The sequence below is a fragment of the Silurus aristotelis genome, assembly GCF_946808225.1.
Source record: "Silurus aristotelis genome assembly, chromosome: 25".
Lineage (NCBI taxonomy): Eukaryota > Metazoa > Chordata > Actinopteri > Siluriformes > Siluridae > Silurus > Silurus aristotelis.
Window position 1 is genome coordinate 15,074,689 of NC_139598.1, and position 23,574 is coordinate 15,098,262.

Genomic DNA, 23,574 nt, shown 5'->3' on the forward strand with positions numbered 1-23,574 from the left:
ATGATTCTTAATGCTTATTCAAAGATAAGAAAAAGTCTGAGAGTTGTCTTAGTGTGAGGTATGTAACCAAGAGCAGGTCTGATGACATATTAGCTTGCCAAGGTGTTTCTATAACATCTCCTGCAATAATGGATTAAAAAGGTGCCATGCCATATCTTCTTTCACAATACCCCATTCAGATAAATAAATAGAAAGTTACCCATTGTCCTGCTCGGCTCCATGGGGTCAGAGGTAATGATGTGGTTAGACAGTTTAGACGGACGGCCCACACCGGCCTGGTTCACTGCACACACTCTAAACTGGTACAAGGTGTTTTCCTTCAGACCCATAACTGGATAATGACAGAGCTTTTGGAGGAGCTCGTTACAGCGCTTCCACATCCCCGTGCCCATCTCACACCTGAACAGATCCAGAGAGGGGAAACTTTCTAAGCACATTACAATATAATGAGACATTTAATGTGATTCATGATGCATCCTACTGGTCATATCAGTCAGCTAAACCACTGCTTCTAGGAGTTCATTAAGCTGGAGTCTACCTGCATGACTCAGATCTCGTAATAAAAAGCTCTGTACTGAAAAGCCAACAACTTCCACATGCACCATTAAAACAGGCGCTTGCCCAGCATCCTGCATCAGAGATCAAAATAAAGGTTCTTGAAATCGAGGCTGATTCTCAAAGTGGCCCATGTTCCCTGCGAGATACGCCATTACCTGCAAAATTACGCAGGAGAAAACACAACTTCTCAAGGAACCATGACGTGTTGCTAGGAAACAGAAGGTTGCAGAGGAGATAACACTTAATCCAGCTGGAAGGACCTCATCCCTCTCTGTCTCTCCTATCACCGCCTCTCTTTTTCTCTTCTTTTTGTTTTTTTTCTTCCTCACTGTTCTCTCCTGCTCTGTCTTCACCTTCTGAACATTGTAGGGTCTCAAAAGAAGACATACACATCCCTCCCAGCAACTGACTGCTATTTTGGGAGGGATAAATAAAGTTTTATTTTGTTAAATGCAGTTGGAAAATCATGCAGCCAATTTCAGCCTATTGGGCAAATATACTGTAAATTGAACACGTTCCTTTGCCACTTTATAGCACATAGTGATATAATAAATAGTAACCAAACAATAATTATTTATTATTAAACGCATGATAGTCATGAGTTAACTCCAGGTTGAGGGCCTTGCTCAAGGGCCCAGCAGTGCTGAGTGAGAACATCTGCCAAATGCATTGAATGTAAATGTATCACTTTTTTGCAAAGTTTTTGCACCTTCTTCACACTGACCTCTCAATGAAGTAGCCCTGCACTGGACTCACGCCCTCAGCACTTGGAGGTTCCCATGACAAGAAAACGTAATCTTTGTTCACATCGGAGCACTCGAGGTGGAGCGGAGAACCTGGAGCTCCGAGCACTGCTGCAGGACCATCTGAGATAGACACACAGAGATAGGAGGACCACAGGAACTCTTTAACAGGACCCGGACACGGAATGGCATTTCACTGTATTTCCTGTTAATCTTTTTTTTTCTACCAAAAAACTTTTCCAGCAGAAAAAATATATTAAATATATTGCATAAAAATTATCCTGTTATTAATAAAGCAGACATGATTTTTGAACAAAATATGCATTGACAGTTTTTTTTTCTTATAGATTTTACATCAGTTTGTCCTACTATAAATTCCTGTACTCTGAGCTTGAACGTTTTTATTTAGTTATTTATTCTTTTATCTGTATTTATTTTTCTATTAAATATGTCTGACCTTTGACATAAATGTAGGCGCTGTGCTCGGTGAAGCCGTCTCGGGTGCGCAGGCGGACGGTGTAAAGACCCTCGTGCTCTTTGTGCATGCCATTCAGGCTGAGGGTGGAGGAGCGTAGGGCCGTGCGGACGTCCAGCCGACCGGATGCATGGAGAGGAACTCCTCCACACACACACACACACACACACACACACACACACACACACACACACACACACACACACACACACACACACACACACACACACAAACTTTATTTTACTACTAGTATTACACACTAACAAATAACAAAACTAGTCCATATACAGTAAGTTAAATACTACATTCTCTTACATTGGGGTGATGAGTGTGTGAGGGTTATTTATTTTTTGTGTATGTGTATGTGTGTGTGTGTGTGTGTGTGTGTGGTCATCCAAATTTGCTTTTAGATTTGCGGGGCATTGTGTTTGTGGGGTAAAATGTCATACGGACTCTACAAGGTGGTATCAAAAAGTTTAAAGACTAGTTTTGTAACATGCCAACAGAGGGCAGCACAAGGCTACTCGCACAGTCACAGGGAGCACCGACCTTCATAAGTTAGTAAGCCAAAAGTCATCATCCTTTGTAAATCAGGAGCTGTGCAACTGGTGCTATTCTGACTATGTGGGTTACCACGTCTGTGATTTCATCTTGGACAGCAAGTTAAAACAAATAGCGAGTTCCTTCAGAAAACAACATGATCTCATTTCTCGCCAGATTTGGGTCCTGTAGACTTCACCCTCTTCCCAAAGATGCTTCAGCGTTTTGACACCATTGTGGAGATCCAGCGCAAATCTCAGAAGATGCTTGACAGAAGACTTTCAGAAAACATTTCAGAAGTGGCAGGAATGCAGGGGGCGCTGTATTGCTGTGCAATGGGAATATTTTGAAGGTGATAGTGTGCAAACATAGATAAATAAAGTACTTTCTTGTAAACAGAGCTCGTCTCGAAACTTTATTATACCACCTCATAATTTGCGCTATAATAAAATAAACCTTGACGCCTTTCGTGAACTTGTCTGTGTGTTTGCGTTGTTGTGAACAAAAAACGTGTCAGGTGACTGGTACCGTCTCTAAACCAGGCCACGTCCTGCTGGAAAGGGAGGAGAGGAGCAGTAAAACAGCAGCTCAGAGTCAGAGTGTCCCCTTCTTTTATATAAGATGGAGAAAAGGCGGTGTCGAACAATGCCTCGTCCTCCGATACAACGACTTAAGAAGAGAAAAAGCAAGAGTAGAAAAAAAGAAAAAAGGAAAATGTTTATATCTGATTTCAGCATCAAGAGAGGAGAGGAGAGAGGGGTATTACAAAAAAAATGCAGGTTAGAATAAGGGACAAGGAGAAGAGGAGGATGTGGAAGAAAGAAGGAGAAGAGAAGGGATGCACTTAGCAGATAAAAGAGAAAAGAAAGAAGAACAGGAGTTGGGGAGGGTAGAAGAGAGTATATGAGATAAGAAGGAAATTAAAAAGAAGAAGAGAAGAGGATAGAGGAGAAGAGAAGTTGATTAGAAAAGACAAAAAGGAGAGAGATGACAGGAGAAAAATAATTAAAAATTAGAGAAGAGATAAATCAAATTAATTCAAGACTCTTTTAATTAGATTGATTAAATTAAGTAATCAATTAAATTTGCACAAATTCTGTGAAAACTTTCACAGAACTTCGTGGACCACACTCCCGGGGCGCACCACTGGATATTACTGCTTCGCTACAAGTATTGGTGGATTATCTCCTGAGTATTCTCAATAAACTTTGTTTGCGTTTACTTCAGCTTCCGCCTCCTTATCCGCATTACAGGTTATCTCGATCCGCATGACCAATCAATCAAATCGCGGCAACGCTGTTGTGTAAAAAAAACCCTCTAAAAACACGTGCATTTACATTCTCATTTAATAACGCACATCATGTACATAAAGAAATTTCAAGCACGTTAATATATTGCCGCCATATTGGTTTTCGTTTATCTCGATCATCGGTTATCGCGACGCTTTTTGGGGTCCCCTAGGCCCTCGACATAACCGGGTTCCACTGTATTAACAATAAAAAAATGCACTCAAAGTGCCAGGTGGAGATTAAACAAACTTGCGGTCCACCGAAAAATTTCAGCACAAATACGTGTACCGTTACATTCCAAATGAAGAGGCAGCAAGAAAAGAAGAGAAGAAAAGAGGTGAGGAAGCAAAGAAGAGAAGCGATAGAAGAAAAGAAAAGAGTTGAGGAAGAAACGAAGCGATAGAGAAAAAGAAAAGAGATGAGGAAAAAAAGAGGAGCAGTAGAAGAAAAGAGAAGAGGTGAGGAAGAAGTAATAGAAGAAAAGAGAAGAGGTGAGGAAGAAGTGATAGAAGAAAAGAGAAGAGGTGAGGAGAAAGAAGAGAAGTGAAGTTGATAAGATAATAAGACAGTATAAAGGAGCAGTTTGGAGGCAGCAGCTGTTATTAGTGAGAAAATGAAGGGTCTATAAATGTAGAAATAATCAGGCTATTCAGCAGCTGATTATAATTCTATAGAAATGGAAATGGGCATGTTGTCACTGAAGCACGCCTAATTATCTGCAGGAAGCGAAAGGAGAGGGGAAGGAAGGAGATGAGCTTTCACCTCATCACACGCCACCACAACCAACAACGAACTAAAATACTTAATTGAGACGCTCGAGCGGTGTAACAACTCACCCGAGCGGAAAATATCAGCTTTTACAGAAATCAGCCATGTTTATTATTTACCCTGGAATTTCACATGGCTTGAAACAGCATTAAGGAAAACTTGGGAAGGAACATCACGGTAACGAGTCGAGAGTCAGATACAGAGTGTGTTCTGCATCTAATGAGCGGAAATCATATCCTTTATTAGGCCTTGTGCAGGAATCAAACCACAGCAAGATCAAAACACATGCAGAATAATAATCAGAGATAAAGCTGGAGTCATTATAGAAAGAGAAAACAAAGTAGAGTGTGGCCAAAAAGTGTGGTGAAATGAAAGAGAGAAGAGAAGAGAAGAGAAGAGAAAAGAAAAGAAAAGAAAAGAAAAGAAGAGAAGAGAAAAGAAGAGAAGAGAAGAGAAGAGAAAAGAAAAGAAGAGAAGAGAAAAGAAAAGAAAAGAAGAGAAGAGAAGAGAAGAGAAGAGAAAAGAAAAGAAAAGAGAAGAAAAGAAGAGAAGAGAAGAGACTGGAAGATGGGAACGAGAAGATTAAAGAAATTAGTGTAGAAAGAAATAAGTAATGGAGAACATAATACTTAGAGAATAGAGAAGAGAACATGTCTTTTTTTTTTATCCCATTACAGTTACATGAAGAGAAGAGTAGATAGCAGGGGAAAAGAGAGGAGAAGAAAAAAGAAAAAAAAAGAGTAAGAAAAAAACATAATTAAATATTTGTAGTGTAGAAAAAGGAGAAAAGAAGAAGAGAATAGCATAGGGAAAAAGAGAACATAGCATACTGTTGAAAAGAAAGAAATTGATTATAGCAATGGATTAGAGATTCAGAGTGGAGGAGAAGAGAATGGGACGGAAGAGAAGAGAAGACAAAAGCATGAGGGAGGAAAAAACACATCATACTTTTTTTTATCCCATTATAGTTACTGTGGAAAAGAAGAGAAGGGGGCAGGGGAGAAAAGTGAAAAATAGAGGAACAATAAAAAAAAAGGGAGAGAGTAAAGAAGAGAAAAAAATGAGACAGAAATATTTTGTATTCCTTTATAGCAGCGGTCCCCAACCTTTTTTGCGCCATGGACCGAGGTAATGTTGGACAAGATTTTCATGGACCGGTTTAATGTCCGATAATATTTTCACGGACCGGCCTTTAAGGTATGGCAGATAATTACAACAAAATAAAATCATAAGACCGGCATAAAAACTGGTATTTTCTTAATATAATAATAAAGAAAAAGTGAATCCACTGTGTTGTTTTTTTGTTCATTTTGCTCGCTTGGGGGTTTCAATTTAGTGGTAATGTATTATGTGTTAGCGGCCGGAGCAGCCCCTTTAAGAAGGTAGAGGATGGAGGTAAGACATGTGACATGCATCAAGAGTGAGTCATAGACAGATGGCGGAGAGAATCTTTAATTTTCCAAAATAAAACATTGTTTAGAATCAGATAATAAATAAAACGGAAATAATGTAAGTGATGTATTCTTTCTGTGCGGCCCGGTACCAATGTACCCACGGACCGGGGCCGGTCTGTAGCCCGGAGGTTGGGGACCACTGCTTTATAGTTATATTACATTAGAGAAAAGAAGCCAAGAAAGTGGGAGAAAAGAAAAGAAAAGAAGAGAAGAGAAGAGAAGAGAAGAGAAGAGAAGAGAAGAGAAGAGAAGAGAAGAAAAAAGAGAAAAAATGTAAAAAAAAAAAGAAAAAAGAAGAAAGTAAGAAGGTATTAGAGGTTAGGAGTGGAAAATAAGGGAAAAGAGAAGAGAAGAGAAGAGAAGAGAAAAGAAGAGAAGGAAATAGAGTAGAGGAGAATCTAAAATATACTTTTGATCTCTTTATAATTACAGTTTGAAGAATAGAGATTAAATAGGGATAAAAAAAAAAGAATGACATTTTGTTAAAAACTTTTTTTTAATAAAAATGTGTAAAATTATATAATGGAATTTTTGGCGAAAGAGCGACTGAACACTTCAGAGTGTTTAACACTGACCCCGATTCACACCGGGCCACATTACAGCACCAAACGGATTATTTGATCATTCCCACATAGCACTGAGTGTTTAATTACTTATTAATGAGCCTCAATAGGAAGCAGTTTGAAGGAACGAGGGCTGAGGGTGCACTTACTATTTGGACCAAGTCACTTAGGCACTTAAACACAATCTAGTACTGCTACACTCAACAAATGTATATATATATATATATATATATATATATATATATATATATATATATATATATATATATATATATATATATATATATAGTGGATAAACAGACAACACAAGAGACACTGAGACACACACACACACACACACACACACACACACACAAATACACACATGTATAAAATCCCTGTAGTTACTAATAATAATCCTCCAATCTCTTCATCAAAAAGGCAGATGAAAGGGAAAGAGGACGTGTCTCATTTCACCACTTACCCACTGCCTGGGTGTGTTTCAATCCAGCCTCAAGTCCACGCTTTGCTGATTTAGAGAGAGGAGAACGTGGGTAAAGTGAGAAAGAGAGAAAATTAGAAATCAGTCTTCACACACACACACACACACACACACACACACACACACACACACACACACACACACACACACACACACACACACTGACACACAAATTACTAGTAGCCCCATTAAACATTCCCTTTAATACATTCTGAACAATTGTCAAATATAAAAGTCTGTGAAATATGAACAATAAAGGTCGAATTGTGCTTGAAGTGCCCTGTTCTATAGATTGAGGACGAGACACATGATTTCCCCTGGCAAGATGAAATCTGAAGTGCCTTTCAGCTTCTTTGATACACAAAGTTTCTTGGTCATTTGTTCGGATTGCAGTAAAGACTACACTTAATGGGTCTGATAAGTCGTTTCCTTTTTGTCTGGTCGAGTTGTATGTATGCAAACTTTGCATTAGGGACCAATTTCAATAAAGATTAACATGGCAGAGGTAGAGCTGCATCTTCCTCGAGACAGAACAGGAAAAGTCTGGTTTTATTGCATCTCATTACTTTTTTTGCACTACAAAAGCATGTTTGTGAAAGGGCAGTGCATTAGAAGTCAGGAGGCACTTAAGTAAATTTATGATTTGCTGTCTGTCTAAGAAAAAAAAAATCTGTACAGTACCTTAATGAATTGCATTGCTTTGTATTTCTTTCATTGTAACTTAATAAATCGAATCGCATTGTGTTAGGAATGCATCGTAATACCTGCATCATAATAGGGGTGATTTGTATTGCATCGTGATACTTAAAAAAAAACACACATTCATTCTGACTAATAGAATCTGTCACTTTAAAACTGACTAATGTCATCTGCCACACACACAAGACCTAAATGCCATAAATGACTTGAGTGCAAGTAGAATTCCATTGAATCAATCAATGGTCAACCAGTGGTCAAAAGAAAATCGATAAAGTAGATTACTTACAGTTCACTACAAGGTTGGCGTACGTTGTTGCTTTACCCAAGGAGCTTTTAGCCACCACTTTGTATTCTCCAGCGTCAGCAACACAACACCTGAACAACACAACCACATTGAAGATGGTATAAGAAATTCTAGGCCACCATTAAAGTCAAGCAGGTGGGATGAATTTTAAAAGTATGATCACCTTCTAATCTCCAGGGTGTTGAGGCCATATTTCTGCAGCAGTTTGTAGTTCCAGGGTTTTAAGGACGCTGTCAGAGGAACTCCATTTTTATACCTGAACAAAATGGAAGCAGCATTTCAAAAAACAGAGTTTTAGTTATAGTTTAAATGAAAATCTATTTTATTTGGGGGAAATACAGTATATATTTAGTGTTAAAAGTCACCAGAAAAAATTCATTTACAGGTTTTTCCTCAGACTGCTATACATATCCAGTATCACTACTCCAACTATAGACCCTGGGTGAATCGCTTTTTCCAAGTAAAGATGATGAAAAACTATGCTTCCATCCCTCACCAGGTGACGTGTGGTGATGGACAGCCTTCAACAGTGCAGGAAAGTGTAACAGTCATTCCCTCCCAGACAGTGTGGGGACGAAGAGGGATGGAAAAATCCGGAGTCTTCATACTCAAGTCATCCAGAAACTTCAGGTGTGTTGAAAGCTTCCTTTCTGCCTGAGGGTGAATATGAAAATTTGATCAAAGTCATGGCTTGTGAGAATCAGAGAGGCAGAGGGATGGAGGACAGGAGGGAAGAATGCTTAGAGAGGAAACCAATGATCAATCAATTAAGAGAATTATCTGATCAGCAAATATTTCTTAATAAAAAATTTAAACAATAAGGTAACATTAGTACATACATTTGGACTTCAACCACAGTGTTCAACTACAGTGTTCTTAAAATTAAAGCCTAAAAGTTTTCAAAACCTGAGGGATGTGCCTTCTAGAATTATTATTTCTATTTATTTTAATTAGCTATTAGCAATGGTAATATTTGTGCATTCAAAAATTCTTTCAGCTTCCAGAGTACTGGGATTTAGCCCAAGTCCTGAGGAACCGCCATTCTGGTTTTAACTCATTAGCAAACCATAATTCTATTCATGAGCTGGCACAGTTTTAAAAAAAATTTTCTCCACAGGATTGAAAACCAACATTCATTGTCTGACATTTTCTTTGGAGTTTCCTCTGTCTGAGCTTTACCTCCTTACGCAGTGCCAGGCGGTCTATGCGTTGCCGGACCATGTGCTGGTTCCTGATCACCTCGATCTCTACTTTTTCTGCCTCATTACCAAACATGGTCCATTGGTCTCTTTCCCGAAGCTCATCGTTATCCATTGTTTCCCTCAGGACCTCCCTGAGAAGCATAATCACGTCTTTACACTGGAATTTCAATGTTTGTGGAAGCAGATTATACACCAGAAAGTTGGCCAAAATGTTTCATATGTGAAAAACTTTGGATCAGTGACAATTTATTATTTGGCTCAGGTGTTATAGGTCTGATATTTTTTAGTACAGCCGGACTGATGTTACAAAACATCCTAAAATCTGACAATTTTAATGGCAAAAAAATATGATGACTGAGACTTCCATTTACTATCTTGCCTGAGATGGAAATTATATTGTAACGTCACATTACACAAAACTATTCTATGAACTACTGCTGTAATGTCCAGTGAAATAAGAATGTGAAGAAAACAAGGGCTTGGACGTAACAGACAAAGCATAATAAGGCATGACACTAATCCACAGACACAACAGTGTTTAAACAAACAAACTAATAAAAAAAATAAGCATAAAAACAGGTGCACACATAGACGATATACAGGTGCATCTCAATAAATTAGAATATCATTAAAAAGTTGATTTATTTTAGAAATTCAATACAAAAAGTGAAACTCGTATATACTATATAGATTTATCACACACAGACTGATATACTTCAAGTGTTGTCCTTCTGGAAAGTATGTTCATTACTGTATATGTACTCAATATTGGTTGGTGCTCCTTTTGCTTTAATGACTGCCTCAATTCGGCATGGCATGGAGGTGATCAGTCTGTGGCACTACTGAGGTGGTATGAAAGCCCAGGTTTCTTTGACAGTGGCCTTCAGCTTATTTGAATTTTTCGGTCTTTTGTTTCTCATTTTCCTCTTGAAAACACCCCATAGATTCTCTATGGGGTTCAGGTCTGGTAAGTTTGCTGGCCAGTCAAGCACACCAACACCATGGTCATTTAACCAACTGTTGGTGCTTTTGGCAGTGTGGGCAGGTGCCAAATCCTGCTGGAAAATGAAATCAGCATCTTTATAAAGCTGGTCAGCAGAGGGAAGCATGAAGTGCTCCAAAACTTCTTGGTAGATGGCTGTGCTGACCTTGGACTTGATAAAACACAGTGGACCAACACCAGCAGATGACACGACTCCCCAAACCACCACTGACTGTGCAAACTTTACACTGGACCTCAAGCAACTTGGATTCTGTGCCTTTCCTCTCTTCTTCCACACTCTGGGACCTACACCTACTGTGTATTATTAATTAATTACCCTGATAATATTTAGGAGGGAGCATAATGTAAAATAAAAGTGAGTAATGAAGGGTTTGAAGTAATAATATTTTGCATAGGGAATCTCTATTTTTACCCTTATAATGTGTCTGAGTACGCAGTTTGCCCCCACACATATACTACTAAAGTGACAGTATAAATCTGTGCTCTTAGCGCCCTTTATTTAACACATAATTCACAGCTCAGCTCTGATTTACACCACTCCCTCCAGAGATCACACCGCCATTTACATTGCGTGTTATTTAATGAGTGACTCAGTGATTTCCTTTTTAAATCATTTACCAGAGGTACACCATTAAAAAAAAAACACACTATAAGGATACTCCAGCAAAAACCACGACACTATAACATGTTTCTTTCTCAAGCCAGAAACACATATTTTTTCCTTCTGCCTGCATTAAATAAACAGACTGCGAAGATGATTCAAGCTGCTTGAACTTTTCTGTGCTTAGACGTGCACTGCGTGACATTTTTCCGCCTGTCGCTGAAGAGCTCGCGAGGAGGTCGTCGAGTGCATGTTTCTGAATCTAGATTGGCCTGCGTTACCTTGAAAAGCCAAGAAAACGGGGAGAAACGCTCCCCGAAATGACGGCAGTGGGAGTTCTTGTGGAGGAGGCTTCAGACATTTTTAGCTGAAGTGTACACTTGAACAACACTCACTTTAGAGTGCTTTGATTTCTCAATTTATTCTATAATGCTAGTTATTCATGTCTTTGAGGATATTTGGGCATTGGTTTTTATTGTGCCACACACAGAATGCTTTTCCACACCCATTGAAAATATAACTTTTATAATAATTGTAATAATTTTGTAAGTATTTGTCCTTGTAATGCATAATATGCAGTATACTCATCTACCACTTTATAGGAACACCTGTAAAAGTGCTTATTTTTGCAATTATCTGAATATGAGGCCTCAGGTCCATGCAGCAATAGCTGTACTTGAGTAGCTTTTTTAAATTTTCTTTTAATCTGTACTTTGAGGAGAAGTATTTCAATTTGAGGGGACATTTATTGTGACTTCACTACATTTAAAAGTCAAATATATTACTTTTTCTTCCCCACTACATTTAGCAAAATCAGTCATTCTTTTTTATTTCTGAATGGATAAAAACTTGTCAATCACGCAGCAAGCCACCAATCAGGGTCGAGCACACGCTCTGTTTTAAACTTGTTTTGATTGGCGCATGGTGTATCTACTTATCACCAACATGCAGTTCAGCATCAGTTTAACAGCAAGCAGAACATTTTGAGAAGAATAAATGATGGAAGAAACTCCAGACTCGAACTCGCCACAACACCCGTAACCTTGCATGATTCTTTTTTATTTTATTTTTTTTGGAAAAAAAAGGCTTTGGGCTCATGATAATTGTAATAGATATCAATCAGTGTTTGACTCATTAATATCATTCTATTAATAGATCTATGTGCTAAGAGTAACATTAGAGCCTTTTTACATAATCTGAGTTGATTAAGCAGATTTATTCTTGTGACAAAAATGATAATAGGAACCAATGTATCCAAGGTGTTAAGAGTATCTGAAAATCATACCTGAGTAAAAAAAAAGTATAGACACCTTACTGTAAACTTTGCATGAAAAGTTTCAATTTTTAATTAGTGAATTAAATCTTTTAAACCTTCATTACACCAGTTATAACACATTTAATGCTCCAATCTGGAGTCAAAACGGGCGTTATTATAAGGAAAGAAAGTATAGAGAGATTTCAGGTGAGCTTGTGTGTGTGCGTCATACACACAGAGCTTCAGCTCTTTGAGCTGTGCGATCGGTCTTCTGCTTATAGGAGGATGCTGTTGATGTGATTGAATATTCACTTTGATTTGTTCACATTCCTCCCTCGAGTCTCTTTCCAGTAGCCGCGCCTGACTGTCATCACACGCATGCTCTCACTCAAGTAGTGCAACCTTGTTCTACTCTCCCACACAGAAATGTATATGTGCTCTCTAATTACTTTGAAGTTGTGGTAGAATACAGCACAGGAAAAAAAGATAGATGAAGAACAAATCTCAAATTTGATATCAGATGAATGAGTGTAGACTAAACTATGGAACACACAAACTCGTGTTCATTTGTAAACTTTTAGCCTCATTGAATACTCTTTTTATAGATCCTTACAGTTTCCATACATAATCCTTATTCATCCACATATCCTCAATTCAGACTCCTCATACATCCTCACATCCTCCAAACTCCTCATTCATCCTTTCATCCTCTAATCAGACTTCTCTTTCATCCTCGCATCCTCCATGCAGACTTCACATTCTTCACATACTCCACACAGACTCATTTGTCTATACAGACTTCTATTTCATCCTCACATCTTTACATCCTCCATAAACCCCTCATTAACCTTCAGATTCTTAGTACAGACTAGTCATCTTCACTTTCTTCATACAGACTCCTCATTCATCTTCAAATCCTTCACACTCCTCAGATTCTCAATACAGACTCCTTGTTCAACTTTAAATCATCTACAGAATGCTTATTCATCCTCACATCCTCCATACCCCTCGTTTATTTTCAGATTCTTAGTACAGACTAGTCATACATCTTCACGTTCTTTATACAGACTCCTCATTCATCCTCAAATCCTTCACACTCCTCAGATTCTTAATACAGACTCCTCGTTCAACTTTAAATCATCTACAGAATGCTTATTCATCGTCACATCCTCCATACCACTCATTTATTCTGAGATTCTTAGTACAAACTTCTAATACATCTTCACTTTTTCTTCATACAGACTCCTCATTCACCTCCAAATCCTCCACACTCATCAGATTCTCAATACAGACTCCTCATTTATCCTCAAATCATCTACAGAATGCTTATCCATCCTCACATCCTCCATACCCCTCGTTTATTTTCAGATTCTTAGTACAGACTAGTCATACATCTTCACGTTCTTTATACAGGCTCCTCATTCATCCTCAAATCCTTCACACTCCTCAGATTCTCAATACAGAATCCTCATTCATCCTCAAATCATCTACAGAATGCTTATCCATCCTTACATCCTCCATACTCCTCATTCACCCTCAAATTCTCATATCCTCAATAGAGACTCCACATTCACATACTGTATACAGTCTGTATTACAGACTCTAAGCTGTGCTGGAGTAATACATCATATAATATGTAGCATGAATTTTCAAATATAGTATTCTTGATTGAATAGATTTGTTATTTGTTGTAATGTAGCATGTATTACAATATTATAATGTCTTAGAATAAACACAATAAGTATAAAACTTTACAGATCAGCAATAGAATATAATTCTTCATTTTGGCTGTGTATGAGGTGTTACAGTACCATGTCCTGTGGCGTGGAAACTTTGGCTCTGTCAGAATCTCTTTGACAGACATGATGTCACCCGGGATGATGGGATAGAACTCAGCCAGGGAGGCCTCTTCATCACTAGGAGACAACACCACAAAAGAAACAACAATGAAATTGGTCCTAAAGGGTCTTAAACTAAAGATTTCGAGATTTTAATTAAGCAGGTGTTGATAAATTACTGTTACATTTATACATTTGCCTGATGTTTTTATAGAAAGGATTTACAATTGAACTCAGCAACAGAGCTGATCAGTAGCAGCTTCCAACAACTGGCCACCAGAAACCAGAAAGTCAACCCCATCTAACTTCAAATAGCAATAATAATAGTAATATGGACATGTAACAAGTATTATTTACCAAAATTTTTTGTAATCTGATGTAGCAATGTTTTATTTATCATTTTAAATAATTTATATTTTAATTTTGTGTCAAAATAAAAGTGTACTGTAACTGTTAAACTGTAACACCTTTTTAAAATGATAACACCAACATGCATAAGAGTTTCTTCTTTTTAAACCCAGTACTAAATTCGGGTAATGATGTGGGGCAATGTCTTTTTTTTAAAATGACTTTTAAATATTCATCACCATCAGATGTACGTCAGACATAATATACAGTAATCCCGCGCTTTTTACGGTTTATCGCGGAATTGCATTTGCAACGTATCTCATTAGTTTGTCTGATCTTCCCGGTCTTTCGCGGATAGCACGATAGACCAAAAATGGTTGAATTTTATGTTGAAATAATAAAATGTATGAATAAAAATATAATTATTAATTATAATAGGAAGTGAATTGTTAATACAGTACAGTACTGTATATATAAAATACTATTTTTGGGGTGGCAACCGTTTATCACGTTTTTTTGTTTATCGCGGGCGGTTTTAGAACGTAACCACGGCGATAAACGGGGGATTACTGTAACTGAATACATTATAAAAATTATTTTACTGTACATATACTCAGAACAAATATAGATCGAAAAAAGTAGACAAAAAAAAAGAAAAAATAGAAACTACTAGATGTACATATAGCGATTGGTCATTTTTATATTTGTCTTTTCGTAGATTTAGATAAAAGCTAAAATCAGGGATGTGGTGCATATCAAGATTGTCAGACCGCTGTGAGTTGGGAACCAGATCCCAAGAACGACTGCGGCCTCCCAAAATGGCCGCCGCAAAACTTCATATTTCTAAATCACACACACTGTCTCCTGTTTTGCATCTTCAATCTTCTGATTGAGCACACACAAACAAAAAGACTTCTATTTACAAACTCTTCTGGTGAGGTTTGACTTACAAAGCCTTACTGTTCACGATTGATCACTTTTTTGTGTACCTGTTCTGCTCCTTCATTTCTGTTTGCAAATTATAAAAAACAAATTGCAAACTTATTACATTTGTAATAAAGTATATTTTTGTAAATATGTAAGAATGATTTTGTAATAATACAATGTTTTCTCATAATAATATTACTGTAATGTGTTTTTTCTTATAAATGCCTCTTAATAATACACTCTTATAATAATATAAATGTCTAATAATATGAATAAAATAATGTTGTGGATAAAATGATTAATTTTTGTTTAGTTTTTTTCGTATTTGGGAGCAATGCTTCTTTCCCAGTTGGTACCTGCAGCAGGGCATCGATCACCTGATACAAATAACAGCACAGCATTAAAGAACACAGCTAAATGTACATAATTACACACACACACACACATACACACACACACACACACACACACACACACACACATGGATTAGGGAGTTTTATCATTAACGTTCAAGTGTTCTCAGAAGAGCCGATTTAACAAAACCTTCAGCAGCGCCATTAGTAATATGTGTCACGATTTGGCTTTGCACCCTTACAGGGAACTAACCTAGATAGAATACACTTACTTAAATAGATTCATCTCATTAAATAAGCTCTGTACGTGTTCGTTCTCCCTGCAGGCCAGAGTGAATTTTCCACTTCAGTCCAGGAGATGGAGCTGCGATCTTCTCCTCAGGTTGATGCTTTAAACTGAACTCTGACCACTGATTACACCAGAGCTTTGAGGTTGTATTGCTGTTGTCTAAAAGACTGAAAGATTCCTTAATGAAATGTGAAGGTGTGTAAGCGGGTAACACGCTCTGGAAAGCTGAGAACAGACAGCAGGCTTCTTCTTCTTTAATTAATCGAGTAATTCATCTTCATGCTGTTGTTACAAAAGCTTACAACTGAGGCACTGTGCATGCTCAAGTCATATTAATGTGCCCAGAGGTGCAGCACATAGCATTAGAGAGAGAGAGAGAGAGAGAGAGAGAGAGAGAGAGAGAGAGAGAGAGAGAGAGAGAGAATGAGAGAGTCAGTGACACAGATGGAGAAAGACAGACATTGACAGACAAAAAAATTGGACAGTTTGAATGAAAAAGAAATGCATAGATATTGAATGTAAAGAAGTCTGCCTGGCATATATGGAGCTAGACAGACAAAGAGACAGACAGATAAACAGACAGATAGATTTTTTAATTTTTGTTTTTGAATTCAATGCTTCAGTCTCAATAACTGATACTTCCACCACCATGTTTCAGAGCTGAGGGAAATTGCTGTTGGTTTTTCTTTCAACCGTACCATTGTTCTGCCAAAAACTCACTATGGTCCACAGATGGTCTTTTGCAAATATAAAGCATGTAATTAAAAAATATAAAAAAATTTGGGTTCTAGATAGAAGTGATTCTGTAGTATAGTTTATTACCAACTAAATTAGGGCATCAAACTTTAGGCAGCAAATCACTGAATTAACAATTTTTTTTTTTAAATATTTTTGAAAGCATTAGAATGGTGTAGGATGCTAAAAACTTACAGGACAGCTGCAATTTGATATCTGATTTATGACATATGTGGCATAATTATATTGTATATAAGTAAAGCAATAATTTTAAGTTTGTGCCTGTGCTTTGGATTTTGGCTAAGAAGGTTGTGAGTTTAAACTTCAGCCTCACACAGCTGCCACTGCTGGGCCTATGATCAAGGCCTTTAACCCTCAACTGCTCAGCTTTTTAAATATAGATCATTTTATATAGCTCTGTATAAGAGCGTTTGCCAAAATACTTTAAATGTTAATAATGGCTAGTGAAATGAAGCAAAAAACATCTCTCAGGGTACAAGGAAGACCTGCTCCTAGACTCTTATCTCTTCTAGCACCTAGGTGGTTCAATGAACTTCCACTGGAGGTCTGAACTGCTGAGTCTCTGGCAAATGATGTCTGAAGACCTACCTATTTGCTTTCTCTCCCAACAGAGTTTGACTGACAGTATTTAGTTTGTGTCCCAATGAACCAGTATCAGAATATATTTACTGATAAATACTTTAAAGCACTTTGTAAATTGCTTTGGATTGTGTGTATGTCAAATACCGTAAATACAGTAATGTGAAGGAAATGGAACATTTTTGAAATTGGAGTTGACGACATTGGGACTTAATAATAATGGAGCAGTGGTGTGGTGTGTAAAGAGCGTCCGCTGTAAAACCTTTTATAAGAATGGTGATAGTGTAAGTGCTGTGCAAAGGAAATTTCGGCTTCATTACCAGTTGGGATGTCATGACTGTGTCCCGTCTGCTAATTTCGAAGAAACTGGTTCAGCCTTAAAAAAGAAGTCCCCAGATGGTGTTCAAAGGGCAGCATACCAAAAAAATATCAAGGCTGTACAAGTTGCCATTTAAAGGAGCCCTCGCTGCTCCATTCCACAACATGCATCATCGATGTTTCTTCGAAATTACGCACCTATGTTGTAATCGCATGGGCAGAAGGGACACAATCATGACGTCCTAATCATCGAAATTCCCTTTCGCAGCACCTGCTTCATTATAACTAATGGCGAGGGGTTCTAAAGCAGCTAGCACTGGTTCCAAACAATTGTAGACGCCTCATGGTTGCCAAATCCTAGTTCCAAAATTTTCCACCTTGTATAAATCTACGTTTAAGGCAATTACACAGTGTAAAAGCGCCTGATCCCATATTGCTTATTCTGAACAAACATAGACACAATACCTAACATATAAAAACTCAAATAAAAGATAATAACGAGGGCAACACCTTCCTCTTGACTTGTTTTTGCTGGTGATGATAAGGCTTAGCCTGCGGGATGATATTGACTCCGTGACAACAGATGAACAGGTGAGCAGAAAAGCAGAAGTCTATACGCTCGGTTCAGAAGCGCAGAGAAGTTGAGGTGGGAAGAAGAAATAGGGGAAAAAAGAGGAAGTACACATGGCTTGGGTTTGTAAAGTGAGGTTTGTATTGTAAACAGTGCAGCTTGGCAAGACACTACGGACAGCTAGGCCAGTTTATCAACCACTTTGAAAGTCAAATTGGACTTTAGAGGGGAAGCTCGGCGCTTCGGAACAATAGCAGGGAACATCTGGTTTTTAAGTGTGTTATTTTGTGGGTTTCAAACTGTAACATGTTTATGGTTCTTGTGCACAAGTGAATACAATGAAACCCTGACACCATGGATAATGAGTATGCTTATTATCAGTTAAGCACATAGATATTATTTTCTACAAACAAATTCAACATGTATGTGTATTGTAACATGGCTACTCATCATTGGACAGCAATAAAGTAAACGTAATTCATCAGGGTACTTAAGTATTTTCACGCATTTGTAGTGTAGTTAAGTATTTCCATTTGGGGAGACTTTTACTGCATTTACCTTTTTTTTTATACGTGGATAAACACTGGTCAAGCACACAGCAAGTCACCAAGCAGGGTAGAGCGCATACTGTGTTTGTAACTTGTTTTGATTTGTCGCTTGGTGGTATTTACTTAGCACAAACATACAATTCAATGTCAGCAAGCAGAATATTTTGGAAGGAATACATTATTCAAACTTTTTTTTGAAGTAGTTGAAAAGAAGGTTTTGGGCTCATGATAATTGTAATTCATATCAATTCAGTGTTTGATTAATTAATGTCATTATATTAATAGATTGGAGTTTTAAGAGTAACATTAGAGAATTTTCAGATATACTGCTTAAACAAGAGTCTTGTGACAAAAACAATAATAGGAAAATTATAGCTATAATAAATCATTTCAATACTTAGGTACATTTGAAGGCAAATACTTTTGTACTTTTACTCAATTGAAAGTTTAAAAGAAATACGTTTACTTTTACTGGGGTAATATTTTACCTTATGTATCTCTACTTTAAATTAAGTACATGGTTTGTGTTCTTCGTCCACCACTGCTACTCATTCCCTGTACACATGCTTGTATGGTTATGAATCTTCTCCAAAATCCAAGTGCTCCTGGGTAAAATGTGGCTCATCCCAAAATAACCCAGACTGCACTACGTCCTTGGTGGAGCTATGGTGTAACTGTGGTGTAAGATTTTTTTTTTTGGTTGCTATTTTGCTATTTAATTTGAATTTATCCCCTGTAAAAAGTCAAACCCAGAGAAAAACCTATGCTGAGGATGAGTAAGGTGACACTTGATGATCTTATGTTGCTTTACCAAGAATGCATGCATTTATGATTTATTATACATGGTGGTGACAATGACGATGATGATTATGATGAAAATAAAGCTGGATACCTGGATTTAAATTTCCTCTTCTTGATCTGCGATGATAGCTCCATGCTGTGGGACATCTGTGCCGTCTCCTCCTCCTGGCTTCGGTATGTCACAATTTTAGCTGCCATGTTAAACCTGCAAAAACATTGCATGTATAGTTGAAGGACAGTTCAATTAGAATAAATTGTGTTGCTTGCTATCACTGCTTATACAATCACCATTAGCATCAGCATTAATGTCCCTGTCAACATAGTTTTGTGATTACCGCCTTACTGTTATATCCTTATCTACCGCCTGCTCATATATGCAATTATCATTAGCAGACCATGAGTTAGCAGGGCAATGGATATAATCATAGAAACACAGAACAAGAGCTTTATGCATGTTTGACATCAGAAATCTTGCCAGCAGTCATTACATAGTTGTGGTGCAAAAAAAAAAATAAAAAACATCCAGTCAATGGCAGTTCCATGTTTGGAGGCAGGTTGATGATAGAGATCAGGGTAAAAATTGGTTTCAGGTTGGTTCAAGCTGACAGGAAGGCCATAGCAACTCAAGTACACCCTCGTCAGAACCATGATCAACAGAATAGCATTTCAGAATGCTTTTAAACAATGTAAAACCATGGTAACGCTCATAGACATAATGCTTTTGTGTATATCTTAAAATAAATGTTAAATCCTTCCATCTTTGCTTTATCTGATTAACATCAGTGTGGATAATTTCAAGGATCTAGAAAACAACGGATCCAAGCAAAGTTTAAAATAAGCTCCAAAACCGAGTTAACGCTAATGCTCTGTTTATCTCTTTAGCCCTGGATAAAGGATGACTAAACACTTTTAACTAATTTGTTTGCAGAGACTTAACTGGAGATTTTTCTTAGGTTTAAACCTTTTGTTTTGACAGACGTATTGTGACTTGTGACCAACATTAGCAACAACCAACTAAGTACTAGGTAAACACACTTCATTATACAGTGTGTGTGTGTATATATATATATATATATATATATATATATATATATATATATATATATATATATATATATATATATATATATATGGGTCTTTTTTCACTCCCGGAAAATTTGCACGTCAGCATCCAGCAGTGGCAGCAGCGGCTAACGAAATCAAAATGAAGTTAAAGTTTCATTTATGGATGCACTAGAAGGCAACGCTACTGTATCCCTGGTTTAATTACATCTCTGCATACAATGTTTTATTTTCCATTTCTCATCCTTTTTCTTTTTCATCGTTATAACACTTAGCCTAAATTGCAAGTATTTAACATAATTCATAGCTTCCAAAAATACAAAAATTAAAAAAAGTTCTTTGTTCTGAGATTCTACCTTTGAGGGTTCCCCAAAAGAAACTCAAAGAACTTTACATTTTTTTATAATGTAATTCCTGAGGTAGTTGTATAAACATACATACTGTTCATTGCTAATGTTGTGAAGTATGTAGTGCAGATACTTTGGAAATAACTAAGCGAAAAGTAAATGCTACACTATACAGCTAGCAAAGTGCGTTTAGCCTAGATTTGGGCTTTTTGGGCAGCTGTAACAGATCTGTGAGTGGTTTTAAAAACAAGTTCATAAGGAATTTCGAACATCTGTGTATTTTCTTTCAAATGAACAAAAACCAGGTAAGTGGTAACTCAGTGGTTAAGTCTAACACTACTGATCTGAAGAACGGGGGTTCAAGACCCAGTTTCGCCACGCTGCCACTCTTAGACCCCTTGAGAAGGGCCCCCAAACCTCTGTGCTCCAGGGGTTCTGTATCATAGCTGACTCTAGCTTTCCAACAGTGCTGAGATATTCAAAGAAAGAATTTCACTGTAATCTACATGTGACAAGTAAAAAGCACCTTTACATTATTGTATGAAAATAGGGTTAGTTAGTAAATTATATAGATATTGTTATTTTCAAATGTGGACAATTATATTGGGAGAAGAGACAAGACATTCCTTTTATCATGTTAACATTGCAAAGAATAAGCGATCATACACCGACCAGGCATAACTTTATGGCCACCTATCAGGCATAACATAATGACCACCTGCCTAAAATTTGTGTTGGTCCCCTTTATGCTGTCAAAAGAGTCGAGACCTTTCGAGCATTAACAGCATGAACTTCTTTAGCAATGTGAGCTATAGGATCGTCTGTTGGATCGGACCACACGGACCAGCCTTCGCTCCAAACGTACATCAATGAGCCTCGGTCGCTCATGACCTATTCGCTAGTTCACCACTGTTCCTTCCTTTGATCACTTTTGATAGAAACTGACCACTGCAGACCAGGAACAGCCCACAGGAGCTGCAGTTTTGGAGATGCTCTGACCCAGTTGTCTAGACGTCACAATTTGGCCCTTGTCAAACTCGCTAATATCCTTACACTTGCCCATTTTTCAGGCTTCTAACACGTCAAATTTGATGACAAAATGTTCACTTGCTGCCTAATAAATATATCCCACCCACTAACAGTTGGCTATGATGAAGAGATAATCAGTGTCATTCACTTCACCGCTCATAATGTCATAATACTACCTGCAATACGTACTTTTTCCTTATTTGTATTTAAACATTGTGTTGTGTAAATACTTGTATACTTTAGTATGTCTATTCGTCTATTCTTTTATATATTTGCATTTATTTATTTATTTTTTCTTGCTGCTGTAACAAAGAAATTTCTCCACTGTGGGACGAATAAAGGTATATCTTATCTTATCTTATAATGTTATGCTCGTTCGGTTTATAATTAATTTGACATTGCGACATTAAATGAAAATATTACAACATCAGCCACTATTACAAAGAACATGATTTGAGGAAAGAAGACAGAACCAGAGGAGACAGAGTTAGAAACCCCCTTAAACGCCCCTTTGTGGCCTGTTGAGTGAATAATACTTAATTAGTTCGGGTCTGCATGCTGCCCACTGTGATCTCGAAATCATTTATCACAGGAGGCACTATGGGAAAAACATTCACACGCATATGCTCAGCAGAACTAGGCCACTTTTGAGGAATGACTTTATTTACAGTGAACTCGCAGCCACCGCTTGTTTTACTATCACAACCTGAGTGTTTTTTTTCCCCCCCTTCCTATTGTCCTGTTGGATTTCTTTATATTGTTTAATCTAGTGCACAAAAGGATCAGGGAGTTGAAAATACACTACACTGGAATGAACAGGGGATAAAATAGCCTCGTTTTGGTGGAAGATTTATGACTAAAATTGTGATAAACGCTTCAGGTTGAAGAAGTGTGATTTGTCTTGTGATGCTAGAGATCTCAAGACATGGTCTTGAATCAAATTGTGGGTTTGTTCAGAATATGATCTGTAAAACTATGCGAGCGGTTTTATATAGAAGAAAAAAGTACACTGGCTTTAAGCTATAAAATAAAAGTGCTTGTTTTTATTCATTATCAATTATTTTGTTTTATATTTTAAATCAAATTCCACTCTCCTGCCTCTCATGTCTAAAAGGCCACCAGTATATGATTCTTGTTATTGTGGTTGGCATGTACCTTTAATATTTAATGGTATACAATTTACCATATTATTTACCACAGTAATGTTCAATTATCAAGGGTCCCTGGTGGTCTAGTGGTTAGGATTCAGCGCTCTCACCGCTGCGGCCCGGGTTCGATTCCCGGTCAGGGAACCAACCCCAGCCATTAGGGTTGCACAAGCCAGTGCACTCTTAGTGCCGGTCCCAAGCCCAGATAAATGGGGAGGGTTGTGTTAGGAAGGGCATCTAGCGTAAAAACATGTGCCAAATCAAACATGTGGATGATCCGCTGTGGCGACCCCTAATGGAAGAAGCCGAAAGAAAGTTAATGTTCAATTATCAAATCTGATTGGTCAGAATGTATTGATTCATTTTCTTTAAAAGTTGCTTTGATACCAATTCCATGTACAAGGTGAATATCAATGTACAAATACGTACGCTTCCAGAATCTATACAGACATACAAATTTGTTCGTAGTCCTTGAATGGAAGTAAAAATAATTAAATTATTGTGATGTTTTAGACTAATTCTTTCAAATTTTCTCAGATGTATACCGACAGACCATGATGCTTTTGCGAGAATGGACTTTGAACAGATGAGACCAAACTGTAGTTTTTTGGGGAGGCATGGATGAAGATACGCTCATGGATGCAAAAACGAAGCTTTCAAAGAAAACAACATGATACCTATTGAGAAACATGAATTATGTTTTGTGGCTGTTTTCCTGCACCTGC

At 37.5% G+C, this 23,574-nt stretch overlaps 1 protein-coding gene across 2 annotated transcripts in view; it reads right to left on the reverse strand.

The window, feature by feature from the left end:
- myom3 (myomesin 3) overlaps window positions 1-19,464 on the reverse strand; it is a 47,584-nt gene extending 28,120 nt beyond the window's left edge. The window contains exons 1-11 of one of the 2 annotated variants that reach the window (XM_083529456.1): window positions 19,355-19,464; window positions 13,747-13,851; window positions 9,054-9,207; window positions 8,371-8,528; window positions 8,038-8,130; window positions 7,857-7,945; window positions 6,854-6,898; window positions 2,845-2,985; window positions 1,759-1,920; window positions 1,283-1,424; window positions 200-399 (exon numbers count right to left, since the gene is read on the reverse strand). In XM_083529456.1, coding sequence (XP_083385582.1) covers window positions 200-399; window positions 1,283-1,424; window positions 1,759-1,920; window positions 2,845-2,985; window positions 6,854-6,898; window positions 7,857-7,945; window positions 8,038-8,130; window positions 8,371-8,528; window positions 9,054-9,207; window positions 13,747-13,851; window positions 19,355-19,461 — 1,396 coding nt within the window. In that variant the 5' untranslated portion in view covers window positions 19,462-19,464. Of the gene's footprint in view, window positions 1-199; window positions 400-1,282; window positions 1,425-1,758; window positions 1,921-2,844; window positions 2,986-6,853; window positions 6,958-7,005; window positions 7,083-7,856; window positions 7,946-8,037; window positions 8,131-8,370; window positions 8,529-9,053; window positions 9,208-13,746; window positions 13,852-19,354 lie in introns of those variants that run through there. The other variant, XM_083529457.1, reaches the window with a different exon arrangement.
- Window positions 19,465-23,574: the final 4,110 nt, after the last annotated feature.